We start from the raw sequence: 14403 nt of genomic DNA, 5'->3' as shown, positions 1-14403 counted from the left end.
GGCTAAGGGACTTGTTCTGGGCCTACAGGGGTCCAGAAAAGTCCAGATACCTGGGCTCCTGCTGTGGTCCTACAGTGACCAGCTGGTGACCTGGGAACCCAGAGTCCCCAGGCCTCAGCCTCCACATCTGTAAACTGACGAGGAAGAACACAGGGATCCTGGGTGGGTTCAGCAACGCAGCCCCTCTGAACACAGGGAGGACAGCAGCTGTCACCTGGCCCTTCCAGTGGGGAACACTCTAGCACCCACGACCCCACTGAGAACACTGCCCCCTCACAGATGCCCACAGCAAGCTGCTCCTCAGGGGCAACTGCCTGCAGCCAGCGGGAAGCCGTGTGCGGGGGCTCTGGGGCTGGCCTGCAGGTGGTGGCCCACGGCCCGGTCTCTGCCTCCTGCTCTAGGAACGCTCCCCCCACGTCTTCAGACAGGAGACCAAGGCCCTGAGAGCTGGAAACACTGCCCAGGGCAGAGGGAGCGGCCGGGGCTGGGAGCCGCGATCCTTCCAGGGCCACAGGCAGAGGTGACCAAGGGACCTATGGAGCCTGGTGCTCAGCCAGGCCCTGGTACAAAAACGGAGGATTCCACGACGGCTGGAGCAAAACCCTAACCACGGCCTGTGTGGCCGTGCGGTCACCTGCCAGGGGCCAGCTGTGTCAAAGAACCTCCTTCCTAGAAGAGGGAGACCACTGCCTTCCAGAAACCAGGACTCAAAGCAAGGCCACCCTAAGGAAGGCCACTGACACAGGGGGATGAGGCCTCTAGGGACCTTTGCCAGCGCCAGGGCCTTGGCCAGAACCAGTATCCAACAGCACTCCTAGCACGCTGGGCTGCAGGGACAATGAACGAGAGCGTGGGGACATACCCAGCCCAGCCCCGAGGCCTCCCAAGTGCCCTCAGTCCTGGCCACCTCTGTCCCAGCACCGTCCCCACAAGTGCCCTGGTATGGAAGGCCACCATGTGAAACATGGGCACAAGTGAGACCTGTCCAGCGAGTCCTTCAGCTCTGCACACAGGGGCTGGTGCCCAAGGGCAGAGGCCCCAGAGCCTGTCCTGCACGCCCCCAGTCCACAGCCTCTCTGCCCGAGGGACTTTCAGGTGGAGACTAGGGAAGGGCACATGGCGGACCAGACAGGGACGTCTGGACCAAACCTCCTTTCTTATTTAGGAATCTGAAGCAACATAGGTCTCTGGGCACCTGCTGGGGGCCAAAGCCCCTTCTGCCCTGCTCTGGCTGTGGGGTGGAGTCTGCTCAAGCCACTGTGCGCTGGGGCCCTGCAGAGTCTGGGGCCCCCAGCTGTGACCATAGTGCCTTTGGGCAGGTGGCAGGAGCAGCAGAACTGGGGGCAGGTTCCCTAGAGCCTGGCCCAAGGCAGCTCAGGAGGCTACAAAGGTGGGGCGTGACTAGAGAGGGAGGCAAGTGGAAAGGACTCGGTCCTGCCACCTATGGCTCTGCCCTGGGTGACACTGTTGGCAGGTCCTCCCACCTGCTGCTCCTGCCAGGTGCCTGATCTCATCTCAGCCTCTGAACAGCTCCCGGGAGGGCGGCCACGCAGTGAGGGAAGGAGCAGGGTGACAGTCTGAGGTGCCTGAGGACTGAGGGGGCAGGGCTTGGGCTCAGGAGCTGGTTTCCCTACTGGGAAATGGGGCTGAGGACAAACCCCAGGCTCTGATGACCACGGGACCCGAGGACAGAAATAGCCCAGTCCCCTATCCTGGCGCAGCACGCAGGACCACCAGGTCGCCCCTGCACCATCGGGAACCACGGCGCCTGCGTCATGAGCTCTGCACGGTCTGAAGCCAGGAGAAACCGAGGCCCAGGAAGCCAGTGGAAGCAGGGGGTGGGGCCGCTCTGCCCAGCCTGCTCCATGGTGTGTGGACTCTGAGCTTCCCACAGCAGTCCCTGAGCCGCCCACAATGACCCCAAGGAAGTGAGGGTCCGCAGGGCCTCTGGCGCCCGTCTGAGCATCACCAAGGCTGGACTACTCATGGGTGGGAGCACAGCGTGGTCAAGTGCAGAGGGCAGAGCCCTGGGGGGCCCAGTGGAGGCCTTTGGGGCCAGGGGAGCCTGCTGCGTGGGCTCCCTCCCGAGTCTCCACAGGCTCTGGGCCATGGAGGGCCTGGGGCGCCTGAAACAGTGGCATGTGGTGACCACACGGCACCTGGTAAGAATGACACGCTGGTGGAGGCACAGCATCCCCACTCAGACCAACCAGGGGACCACAGGCCCTTCCAGACCCGGGAGGAAGACAAAGGGTGGCAGAGAGGAGCCTTCCCAGCCCGGCTCTGGGTCAGACCAGCTGAAACTCTCAGCCGTCGTGGTGGTGGGGTCCCAGGCAGGACTGCCCTTTTCGTTTCCATTCTCCCTGCGGGTATAGGGTGGCCGCTCCTCCCTCACAGGGCTGCGTGTGGCACAGGGGGACAGGTGCACAGAAGGCGCTGGGCACAGACACAATATCGAGAGCGTGCCACACAGGGGCTGGTGGTTCTTCCTACACCTGGGAGGGCAGACTGCGGAACCAGCCTGACGCAGAGCACCAGACTGTCCCCCAGCCCTGAGGTCCTCCCCTGGCAGGTGACCTTTGCTGGCTGGTGGCTTTGTCTGAGATCTGGGGCTTTCCTGGAGGAGCCTCAGTCCTTGAGCAGGCTCACAGCGACCCCTGCTGTCCCCCACTCAGAACTGTCTCAAACCACCAGCCAGTGCCACCCAGGAGGCCTGGAGAGGGAGCCAGGAGAGGGAAGGGCCTGGTTCCCAGGTCTGGGAAACTCCACCAGGACAATGCAGGGAGGGGACCCTGTAATTATGTTCAGGGGACAGTAAGTCCTGGTCTCCTACAATAGACATGGAGTTTGAGATCAAAGAAGTCCTTCCGCCCACACGGAGCCAAGAGGAACTGTGTTTCCCAGGGACATTATTTTCTGATCAACACATGCTCTTCTCAGCAGCCTGTGCTGATCCGGCGGGTCTTAAATTGGACTCTTCAAGAAGCAGAAGCGGTGGAGACACGCAGACGCACGCGCCACGACCCTCACCTTACCCACGACCTCAAGCTCCTTCCACATGAAGGGAAATAACCCCCCGAGTCGTGACCCCATCCTGCCAGGCAGGGCACCAGGACCATGGGAGACCTGCTGCCCAGACCAGCTCCAGCCAGCAGAGCCTGGAGATGAGGGAGGGTGGGCGGGAGCAGGAGTGGATCCCCACCCACAGGGGGGCGCCCAGGGCACAGTCACACAGGTCACTCTTGTCTCCTCTTGCACGTGGTCTGCCTTGCCAGATGCTAACTGGTGATTCTAGGGACTTTGCTCTCCTATCCATGGTCACCCACACGGTAGACCCTAAGCACTCTTAGACCCCAGCCAAGCCTGGACACAGAGCACACAGTGGCCGCCCCCGCAGATGGCTCTGCTCTGTGCAGCGTGGAGCCAGCTGCTAGATTCCCTTCAGACTGGGCGGCCGGGTCCTCCTTCCAAATGCGACAGGACCTGGTCTGAAATCTGGGTTCCTCTGTGGAATCACTATGGGCCAGCAGCGTCCCCACAGCCCCCAATCCACTGGTTGCTGTCCCCTCCGCGTCTGGCTCCTGTGCTAGTAGGCGGCGTGGGAAGCAGGTGGTCTGCTGCCTTTCGGGTGGGCATCCTGTGAGGACCCACTGAGCCCAGGGGTCCACTACCGGCTGGACAGGATGACGCCCTGGGAGCTTGGATCAAGAGGCTGGTGTCTGGTGACCCAGCTCCGGGCAGAGCCTCAGCAGAGTTGCCTTGGGTCACCAGTGATGCTGACCTGCCTCCTGCAGCTGCTGGGTAGCCAGGGGGACACTGGCTTGCCCCCCTCCCACCCGAGGAAGGAGGTTTTGACTTTTCCGAGGTCACAGGAGATGAATCAAGGCAGCCAGAAGATGACCTCTGAACCCCACAGTGCTGACCCATGGGAACAGCCCAGCCAGCGGCGGCCCTGCCCAGGCGGCCACGACCCTCCCGCGGCAGAGCTCACCTGAAGAGCTCGCGGATCTCCCTGCGGTCAGCCCGGAAGGGGATGTTCTGCACCAGGATCTTGGACGAGGTCTGCTTCGGGGAAGCTGCTTCTTCCGGGCAGAGGTCAGGGCTGGCCTGGAGAGGAGGGGAGGGTACAGGTCACCTTGGCCAACCCTCCAGCTTTCTCCTGGGCCTCGTCCTGGGGAAGTTGGCCACCATGTTGGAAGGACAATCGAGCCGTCCAGGGCAGAAGCCCCAGGTGAGGGCCTGGGCCCGGACCATGGCCCTGTGTGCACCCCCTCAGAGGCCGAGTCCTGATTGCTAGTGGGCCTTCCAGGGGCTGCGACCCAGGTGGCACCTACTGCAGGCCCAGAGGAGACCTGAGCCAGAATCCAGCAGGGCTGCCGAGCTCCGACCACAGAACCTGCTACTGCAGAAGCTGCGGGTCCCAGGGTGTCCGTCACGCAGCAAGGGATGACCAGTGCACTTCGCCATCAGCCACGCGTGGCAAACGACTCCAGGTCAGACACAGGACTCGGGGCACCCCCACTGCAGGAGGTCCTAGCAGCAGCATCCCCAGGATGCAAGTCCCACAAGCAAACGCCACCCAGGGCCAAAAGCGTCTGGAGAACAGGGCTCAACACAGCTTAGAATAAAATGATGTGAACATCGGCCAGGCTGCAGCAGCTGGCGAGGCTGCCTCGGGCTGGCCCTGGGAAGAGGCCGCCACTGAGCTGTGAGCAAGGTGCATGCTGGAGGCTCCACCCCCAGGTGTCACATTATACTCTACAGGCCAAGTCCCCTACCCAGGTCACCTGTCCCTGGATAAGAACCTGAGGCTCTGGGCTCCAGGTCTGGGCTCCAGGTCTGGGCTCCCATGTCCCCCTCAGGAACCCTGCTAGCCTCCTGGGCCCCAACCCAACCCTCCTCTGGCTAAAGAGGCCCAGCACAGGCGTCCACAATAAACAACCAACTTGCTGGAAATCACCAAATAAATGCCTTCCCCCAGCTCCAGACTGCTGGCAGCAGTAGGTTTTACACTGGAGGCAGGTGGGTGACACTGATGATAATGGCTCGCAGGGGCACATGACACGTGCCACCTCCATCAGGAGCCACAGAGTGCGCTGGCTCACTGGGACGTGTGCCCAGGATGCCCAGGAGCAGACTTCGCCCTCCGGACACCTGGGTCGCTGGGCCAACCCGTCTGTCTCCACCTGCCACCTGCTGAACTGCTGAGGCCTCTGGCACCGCTGTGCAGCCCGAGGAAGGCTGCCCCAGAGCGCAGAAGGGCGAGGGCCACGGCCTCCAGAGAGGTTCGGCCAACCTCCAGCGGCGCGTAATCCCCGGGGTTCAAAGAAGGTGCATGAAACATCCCCCAAGTCACCAGCACTGTCCTAGCTCAGCAGGGAGCAGGTGTGGCAATGACCGCCAACCCCAATCAGGAAGAACCCTAGAGGGCGGGGGGGGGCAGGAGGAAGGGACTTGGGACGTGGAAGGGCTGAGACACCCTCGGGGGCCAGCTCCAGGGACAGAAAGAACAGGGGCGTCATAGGAAAGGGGAGGCATTGAAGATTCACTTGGTGGCTCCTTCTGAGATCCGCACTTCTACCTTGTGGCCGTCCACGATGTGACCCTGGAGAGGAGACAGCACGGCTCATCCCCTGTCCTCAGTACTCACCGTGTCCTTGCCTGTCCCCAAAGCAGGGCTGTGGCTAGAGGGTGGGAGACCGCCTGCTCCCTGGCAGAGGGGTGGGGATGGCAGGCACAGAGGGGCCTCCCCAAAATGGCTCAGCATCTGGCGGCCACAGAGACCCAGGCTCATGATGTCCCCTGCTCCGTGTGGCAGCCCTGACCTTACAGCACTCAAGGGCACAGGGCCTGTGGGCTCGCTGTGTCCACAGCCCTGAGAACCCAGTCCCAGCGCCGTGGGCCTCAGTGAGGGAGCTGCAGTCACTGCCAGTGAGGGCGGCTCCCCAGGGGGTGGCAGAGATCCCAGGCCATGTGCTCTGCGGCCACAGCTCCCTCCTCCTGCCAAGGGTTCCATTTACCCCAGGATTTGGGCCCAGGCGGTGGCACAGGATGTGGATCTGTCCAAACTCTCTCAGCCCCTTCCACCACCTTTGCTGCCCCCACCCTGGTCCAGGCTACAGAAATCTGGTGACTGCAGGGTTGCCTGCTCCCCTTCTTCTCATCCCATATCCACACAGTAGCTGGAGACCATCCTAGAGGATAAATGAGACCCTTCCCTGTGTGCTCCAAACCCTCCAGAGTCTTGCTCAGCCTTCAGGTTGGATTCCAGTCCTTTAAGAGGGCCTGTGAACCTAGTCCTGGACACCTCTCACCTCACCTGACCCCACCACACACTCTGCCTACTCTAACCTCAGAGTCCCTGCCACAGGCCCTTTGCACTTGCTGTTCTCGGCTCCTATACAGCTTTCCCTCCAGGTCTCTGTGCAGTTGACTTCATGTCAGTAGGGTCAGGTCAACCATCTGCTCCTCAGAGAGGCCCCCTTCGCCCACACGACCTTAGGTAGCCCCACTTCTCAAGTTATTTTTATCCAAGCCTTTTGTGTGTGGTGCTGGGAATGGAACCCAGGGCCTTGTGCATGCGAGGCAAGCACTCTACCAACTGAGCATGTCCCCAGCCCCCGTATCCAAGCTTTTCTCATGATCTGGGCTTTTGTTTGTTCACCCCAGAAAGAGGAAGGTCTCTCTGGGCTTAGCCCTGTGCCTGTCAGAAACCAGGCCCGCAGGGAAGGAGTATGAGTGGAATAGATGAAGGACAGTGACCCTGGAGGGTGAGGGGCTCTTCATTCTCTTGGGTGTGGTCCCTGGAGAACCTGGAAGGATGGGCCAGCAGGACGTGAGTGCCCGCGATACCCCAGCAGAAGAGGCCAACAGCCCCTGCCAACTGCCGAGGCTACCGCAGACCGCGGCTCGGAGCCCCACTTACCTGCAGCTGTTTGAGGGCTCTCTGGGCTTGCTCCAGCTTCCAGTACTCCACAAATCCAAATCCCATGGAAAGCAGCACCCCTGAAAGAGGGGGAGCCCCCAGCCAGTGGGGCTCAGAGTGAGCCCAGGACCTCTGCTCCCCCCCATGGCTCCTCTCCAGGCCCACCTTCTGACTAATCCTCCCGCTGAGCCCGCCACCTGAGGCTCAGGACTGTTAATTAACCGATGATTGACGTGAGGATTAACTTCATCATAGAATCCCGCCTTCGGGAGGGAGCACAACTGACAGGGATGACCACCGCGGTGACCAGGGGGCCCTCCACCAGGACAGCCCCGCCACACCTAGTGCACAGTATGAGCCCACACGCTGTTGGGCACCCAGGGCTGCCTCCTGGTGGGGATTCCGGACCCTCCCATCTGGCTCCATGTCTCAGATAGAAAGTCCCCTGGGGAGGGCCAAGAGCCATGGCTCCACCTGGCTCCCCACTCCTCCGAGGTGAGAGGGCAGGAGTGCCAGCAGCCCATCCCAGGGGCGTCTGCTGCTCTGACTCTGTGTGTGTGTGTGTGTCCTTTAAAAGGTGTGTGGGGATGGAACCCAGGACAGGCCTACACAGGAAAGGCCCCTGTGGGCACAGAGACACCATCACAGCCAGGGAGGGCTGGACAGGCCGCCCCTCCCCACCCAGCCCTCGGAAGGAGCCACTGCTGCCAACACCTGGCCTTGGGCTTCTGGCCTCCAGAACCCTAAGGCAGGCCGTCTTTGCCGATGAAGGCCCCAGGCGTGGCCCTCTGCTCCAGCAGCCTGAGCAGATGGAGGCAAGGGACTCTAACTTCTATGCCACAGAAGTGTCTGCTAAAACTCTCAGTGGCTGCCCACCAAGCCACAGTCCAAACCTCTGCCAGGCACAGAAGCCACTTCTCAACGGGAGTCTGCCTCCCTTTCCAGGGCACCTCCCGCCTCAGCCTCTGCCACCAGGCTGCTTGGCCTCCTTGCCTCCAGGCCCCAGTCTGACTTGAAGACCGCAGTCCTGCCATGGCCCTCCTGCTACAGCCTCCTGTGCTGAAGCCACCAGCTCATATGTCCCCCTGTTACTGCAGGTGCCTGGGGACAGGGATGGCACCTCCTCTGGTCTACTGTCCTGGGTGCCCACTGCCTGGTGGCCCAGGGCCTATTGGGAATGAAGGATCAGAAGTCACTGTGGCCACACGCACAGGCACCCAGGACGGTATCGGGCTGACTCACACTGCACCACACCAATTCTGCACCCACCAATTCTGCAAGGCCAAGGGCTGCTGGACAGGACTGCATGGCTGTGAAAAGGACAAAGGACCGTCCATGCTCATGCTCTGAAGACTCAGGGCTGGACAACATGTGGTCAGAGGACAACTGTGTCAGGACAAGGTCCAGGGCTGACGGAGGGGCCAGGCGGCCTATGCCTGCCCCACTACCTACTGGCCACGGAGGTGCAGGATTACTGATGTGGTAGAATGTTCTAGAAGTTCTACATCGGGGTCACTTCCCTTGGAACTGAGGGGAAAGCCCACAATCCATCCTTTTTGCTACGCCTGAGGATTTCCTGGGTGCCAAGGCGTGGGAACAAGGGAGGCCTTGGGTGCTCATGGGTGCTGCTGCTGCCCACCACGCACACAGCTCAGGACCACCTGAGGGCCAACAAAGGCTCTGACTCAGAGCCCGGGTCAGGGACCTCTCCAACAGCACAGCAGGGGCCTCCAGCAGAGGAAGGGCTGTTCTGCATAAGCCTGCCACCTCCAAGGTGTGGACTCTCCAGAACCACATCCTTCCACGAGAACAGGGTACCTGCTTTGTTCTTCTTCCTGGAGATGGAGCAGTTCCTCATGGTGCCCACTTTGGAGAACACCTGGAAAGAGGAACATGCAGCCCCTACACTCCCAGGTGGTACCTGCGCAGGCGCAGCTCCTTATGGGCTGTGCGCCCACCGCAGGAACGGGGAGCAGGGGGCATGCAGACTGCCACCAGGTGCTGCTCCCAGTGCGCTGGCCTGTGCCAGGCCCCCACGCCACCCACCCATCCCGATGGCACATTCAGATGGGTGGCTGAGGGCCTGGGGACCTCGGCTGCCAGCCAGGCTCTGAGCCATCACACAGCCCTGCCCAACACTGTCCTCCAAAGTTTGCCATGTGGAGACCTGGGTCGCTCTGAGGGGGAGAGTGATGGCCAGTCCCCCAGGCATCCTGAGGCGGCAGCTAGGCTGGTTCTTGCTCCACTTATAGAAGGAAGAACTGGGGCACGGAGCCGTTGAGGGGTTTGCTGCAGAAGCCGGGTGTCAGTCTGGACACATGGAGCCTACTGACCCCAGGCCTGACCTCACTGCCCTCTGTGCTTAAAGCCAAAATAATTAAAAAACAACAACAAACAAACAAACAACAACAACAACAAAAACCCTCTAAGTCACATCCCACCCTGTATTTCCCTTTCCCTTCTGTCTCCCTGGGGCCTGGCTGGGGACAGCTCCAAGTGGCTCTGTCTGCATCTTGAGGACCAAAGACAGGAGGCGCTCAGTACCGTCCACCAGGCGAGCGACGGGGAGCAGGAGGAGTGGGGACCCCAACGCACACACTCGCAGCAGGCAGGTGCATCAAGCATGGGGCCCTGTACTGCAGGGTCTCACTGTCCCAGTCAGACCTTCAAACCACCCAACGGGAAACTTCTACTCATTTCTCATGACCTAGGCACAGACAGGCTACAGGACTCACCCACTGGCAGGAGTGAGGCCAGGTTCCAGAACTGAGAGGACTGACCTCAATCACGTCTCTACACTCAGGTGCTGGGACAGGAGTCCTGTGCGCTGGGTGTGCTTCTAATGAGCTGTGTGACCTCAGGACAGTGAAGCAGCCTCTCTGAAGCTCAGTTCAGTCTCCAATCTGAACTAGATGGTCCTGGCTGGGCCTTCAGCTCCAGGGCCTTTACTCCTGAGGATGCTCTTGAGCTGCTGTTTGCACATCACTGAGAAACGCTGATCCCTGATGTCCCACACCACCCCAGGAGTGACCGTGACACCACAAGGACCACAGCTGGCCCGAGAGACTCAAGGCCACCTGCCTGAGACACTGATAGCTGCAACTCTAGAGGCCAAGCCAGGCGTGGATATCGGTGGCTGAGAGGTGGACTGTTGCACACAGGCAGATCCAGGGCTCGGGCTTCATTACAATCAGGCGCGGAATGTGCGTGCTGCCCCCTCCGGGCTCCCTCGGCTGCTGGCAGGGCTGTTATCAGTCGCCAGCAGCTTTCCAGGACCCCCCCAACCCGGAGCTCTTTATCTGGAGGCGCGGGTCTTGGTGGTGGGGAGATAACACGGCCGCCCCCCTGGAGACCAGAACAGAGAGCAGAGATGCCAGAGCTGCCCTCCTGTCCCGCCCAGCCCAAGACATGGCGGGTCCCCCTCCTGTCATCCTAGGGAAGATGACATCTGGAACAAGGGGCAGAGAGTGGGGTGGGGAGATGCAGGGGAGAGGGCACAGCTCAGGGGACCAGGACGGGGGCTTGTGTAGGCAACATGGTCAGAAGAGAAAGACGGGCTCAGGGCGCTGACCCAGGAGGTGACGTGAGCCCAGCGGGTGGACGTCGCACCACGTCCTGGAGCAGATCCAGGCTGAGGCCTCCTCTGTCAGCCAGTGAGCAGAAGCCAGCCCCTCCAAGTGGCTGGACACTGTCAGGACACTCCACACCGACCTGAGGACAGGGGACAGGACCTCAAAACCAACTGGGGGACCGGGGACAGAGGAGCATTCTGACAGGGTCCAGACACGGGTGCCAAGAAGCCATTGTTCATGTTCTAGAGCCCGTCTGCCCCCAAGGCCCCCCTCTGACACTACTTGTGACCAGCCGAGGGATGCTGGGGACAGTCATGCCACGCCTGTCTTGGTCACCATGGGCAGCAGCCACCTGTTACAGACAGGTGTTCCCACCATGTGGGGGTGTCGGTGGCCAGTAGGCTGCATCTCCCACGTCCTCAGGAGGGTGTGTGGGCACCACTCTCTCTGTCAGGGTCAGAAACAGCCTGAGAAGAGGCAGCTGGCCCAGTCCCAGAGCAGGGGCCGAGGACGGCACTGCCCACGTCACCAGCATGGTGGCCAGTTCCCCAGCAGGGGCTCCTGAGTGGAAGGACATGGAGGGCAGGCCAGCAGGCAGGGAGCAGGTGCTACTCCAACTTCTGTCACTTACGGGGCCTGGCACTCCGCAGGGTGCTGTGGTCAGCAAGGCAGATGCTGCTGTGCAGTGGATCCTCTGGTGGGAACAAACTCAGGCAGCAGCCAGCCGCGAGGGGCAGTCACCTCACGCGGCACAGACGGCCAGTCCTGAAGACCCACGGGGAGTGGACATGAGCCTCGGGCATGGCGGAAGGCCTGTGCTCAGAGAAGGCCTCAGAATCCAACCGACACTGGCTGACCAGAGACAACTCCTCCTCTACTTTTTTTTTTTTAAACCGTAAAACACTTTAATTTTTTGTAAATAAACGAGAACAAGGAGGGTGGTAAACAAGAGACAGTCTATCTTTAAGAGGAAAATCCTTATCCTAGTAAACTGAGCAACTGGAAGCCCTGTGTGGGGGGTGGGCCGAAGGTAAAATCTGAACATCTGGGTCAAACAACCCAGTCCTCAGAACCTCCCTCCAGGTGTCTATTCTAAGACGTGGTCGTGGTCTCCAGACTACGTGGTTCCATGGGAAGCTGCCTGTCTCCTAGGGGCAGCTGGGGGACGGGGAGGGACTCAGGTTTTGGCATCCTGACGGGCGAGGGCCAGGGCCAAGCCATGACCTGCAGTGTGCACCACAGTCCTGAAGGAAAACCTCATCCTGCCTCAAATGCCCCACTGTGAGGGGGAACCCAGGGGGCCGGCACCCCTGTGGCTGGGGACACACATTGGTCTTTCCTTTCCTGCCTGGGCAGTCCCTGGACACCAGAGTGCGCTGAGCCACTTCAAGAACATGGCCCCCAGCCCCTCAGCCACCTATGGAGCTCTGGGCTTTCATGGGCTCTTCTGGGTATGAAGAGATCTAGGTTTTCTTCCCTTAACCGTTAGCTGACAAACTAAAAATATGCTACATTACGTTGCACTCGTAATTCTTTTTTTTTTTTTTTTTTATTTTAAGAGAGAGAGAGAGAATTTTAATATTTATTTTTTTTTAGTTTTCGGCAGACACAACATCTTTCTTTGTATGTGGTGCTGAGAATCGAACCTGGGCCGCACCCATGCCAGGCAAGCACACTACCACTTGAGCCACATCCCCAGCCCCTGGACTCGTAATTCTGATCTCTTTTTTTTTTTTGTTGTTTTGGTACCAGGAACTGCAATCAGGGGTGCTTCACCACTGAGCCCCAGCCCAGCCCTATTCTGTATTGTATTTAGAGACAGGGTCTCACTGAGGCTGCCTTTGAACTCAGGATCCTCCTGCCTCAGCCTCCTGAGCTGCTGGGGTGACAGGCGTGGGCCTCATCACCCGGCTCTGATGCTGTTTTTCAGGGATGTTTTAACACCTGCATAATCAGAGACCGAGACCCGCTGGTCTGTGGATGAACAAAGCAATAAAGCAGCGGTCTGCTGAACAGCTCCTGGCTCTCTGCCCACCCCTCGCCCGCCTGCCCACGACATTGACCTGTTCTTGCCGGTTTCTGGCTCCACCATGTTCTCTTCCGCAGATGCTTCTTGGGCTCTTTCCCCTGAGGGGCTGTGCTGGAGAAGACGCCAACTGGAGCCCACTTGAGATACAGGGGGACATGGTGGAACTGTAGAGGCAAAGGTGCCAACACTGTGGGTCCCTGTCACGGGACACAGCTGAGAGGGACTCAGTCCCAAGTGCAGAATACGCGCCCCAGGGTGGAGAAGATGTGTGCTCCGCAGGGCAGAGGAGCCAGGAGACGCGCAGCCCAGAACCCCAAGTGCTCTGGGTGCCCGAGGAAAACACTCGGGCCCAGGCTGAGAGGCAAAGGCCATGTCTCTGTAGCCTTGACCTGCGGTGGGTTCCAGGTGCCCTGGGCGCTTTCTCTAGTCAGAGGATGAAATGGGGACTGTGACAAGGGGAGGAACTGCTGGCACAGGGCAGCTCCAGGGCAATTCAGCAAGTCGCAAAGCCAACAACATTCCTGTTGCCGTTCAGAGGCGACCTGTGTGCCAGGGGTTTCTTAAAAAAGGTTGAGACAGCCACTGCTAATAGCCACCTCAGTAGAAGGCCCCTGGGTAGCTACAGGGCAGGGTGGGAGGGAGACTTGTCAACTTACAGCCTTTGGGACTCTTTTCAAATTTCATACTGCATTCAAGACTCAAAGATTAATTATGTCCAGGAAAAAAAAAAAAAAAAAAAAAACAAGCAGCCGGGCGCGGTGGCGCACACCTGTAATCCCAGCGGCTTGGGAAGCTGAGGCAGGAGGATAGCAAGTTTGAGGACAGCAAGTTCGAGGCCAGCCTCTGCAACTTGGTGAGGCCTTAAGCAACTTAGTGAGACCCTGTCTCAAAATAAAATATAAAAAAGGGCTGGAGACAAAGCTCAGTGGGTAAACACCCCTGGGTTCAATCCCTGGTATAAAAACAAAAAAGAAAATGAAAAAAATGTGCTCGGGAGGGAGTGGGAGCAGCCTGGGGGTCGGACAGTTGGCAGTGCCACTTAGGAGCTGTGTGGCTTCGGGTCACTGGGCCTCAGTCGAGGCTGCTGACGGGAACGGTCAGGGAAGAAAACACTTGTCAGAGTCAAAGGGGAGGCTGCGCCTGGACAGTGCCTTCGCCATCATCCACTCTGGTGATGGGGACTCCTTCCCGAAGAAGAAGGGGCAGCTGCAGTCCAGGCACGGCTCCTGGCCGGGCCACCAGAGACTCAGCAGTCTCGCGGGCCAAGTTCTCACCAAGCCCTGATGGTGCAGTGGGCAGGGCCCCAGCTGGGAACCCCCCAGGGCTGGAGGGGGCCAGGAAGGCCTGCCTGCGGGTCGCTGGGGACCACGGCCTGCAAAGCACCAATGGGCCTGGCAGACAAATGACCTGTGGTGGGTGAAAGGTGGCTCCCCAAGAGATGACCATCTAGAGCCCCAAGACCTATCAGTGCATCCCCTGAAAGTACCATCAAGACCCCGAGATGGTCCAGGGTTATCTGGGTGGGCTATAAACCCGGGAGAGGGATCTGGAACCAAGAAGAAGGCCACGTAAAGACAGGGCAGGGACGGGAGTGGCACAGGGAGCTGATGGACACCGGGAGCCCAGCAGTTGGCAAAGGCAGGACAGGTCCTCCCCAGAGCCCTTGGAAGCCCTGGCCACATCTTGCTCTTGGATACCTGCCTGCCTGCCAGCACTGTGACAGGTGCACTGTGTGGTCTTAGGCCACCTGGCTCATGGCCACCTGTCATGGAGCCCCAGAGGCCCCTGTGCTGAGGATACACACGTGTGCACACACGGACGGCCCTGCATGCAGGACCGGCCTCAGCTCACCACAGGCACGGACGGCGCCACAGCCA

At 60.1% G+C, this 14403-nt stretch overlaps 1 protein-coding gene across 1 annotated transcript in view; it reads right to left on the bottom strand.

Annotated features, from left to right (window-relative positions):
- LOC139705815 (probable RNA-binding protein 19) overlaps positions 1 to 14403 on the bottom strand; it is a 69413-nt gene that overhangs the window by 3010 nt on the left and 52000 nt on the right. Inside the window, 7 exon segments of the mRNA XM_071612728.1 lie at positions 3992 to 4070; positions 4073 to 4107; positions 5550 to 5605; positions 6926 to 7005; positions 8744 to 8804; positions 10535 to 10636; positions 12544 to 12690. Of these exon segments, the coding sequence (XP_071468829.1) occupies positions 3992 to 4070; positions 4073 to 4107; positions 5550 to 5605; positions 6926 to 7005; positions 8744 to 8804; positions 10535 to 10636; positions 12544 to 12690 (560 nt within the window).

Source organism: Marmota flaviventris, chromosome 1 (assembly GCF_047511675.1).
Source record: "Marmota flaviventris isolate mMarFla1 chromosome 1, mMarFla1.hap1, whole genome shotgun sequence".
Taxonomy (NCBI): Eukaryota; Metazoa; Chordata; class Mammalia; order Rodentia; family Sciuridae; genus Marmota; species Marmota flaviventris.
The sequence above is the reverse complement of the archived record's forward strand: the minus strand, read 5'-3'. Positions and strand labels throughout refer to the sequence as shown.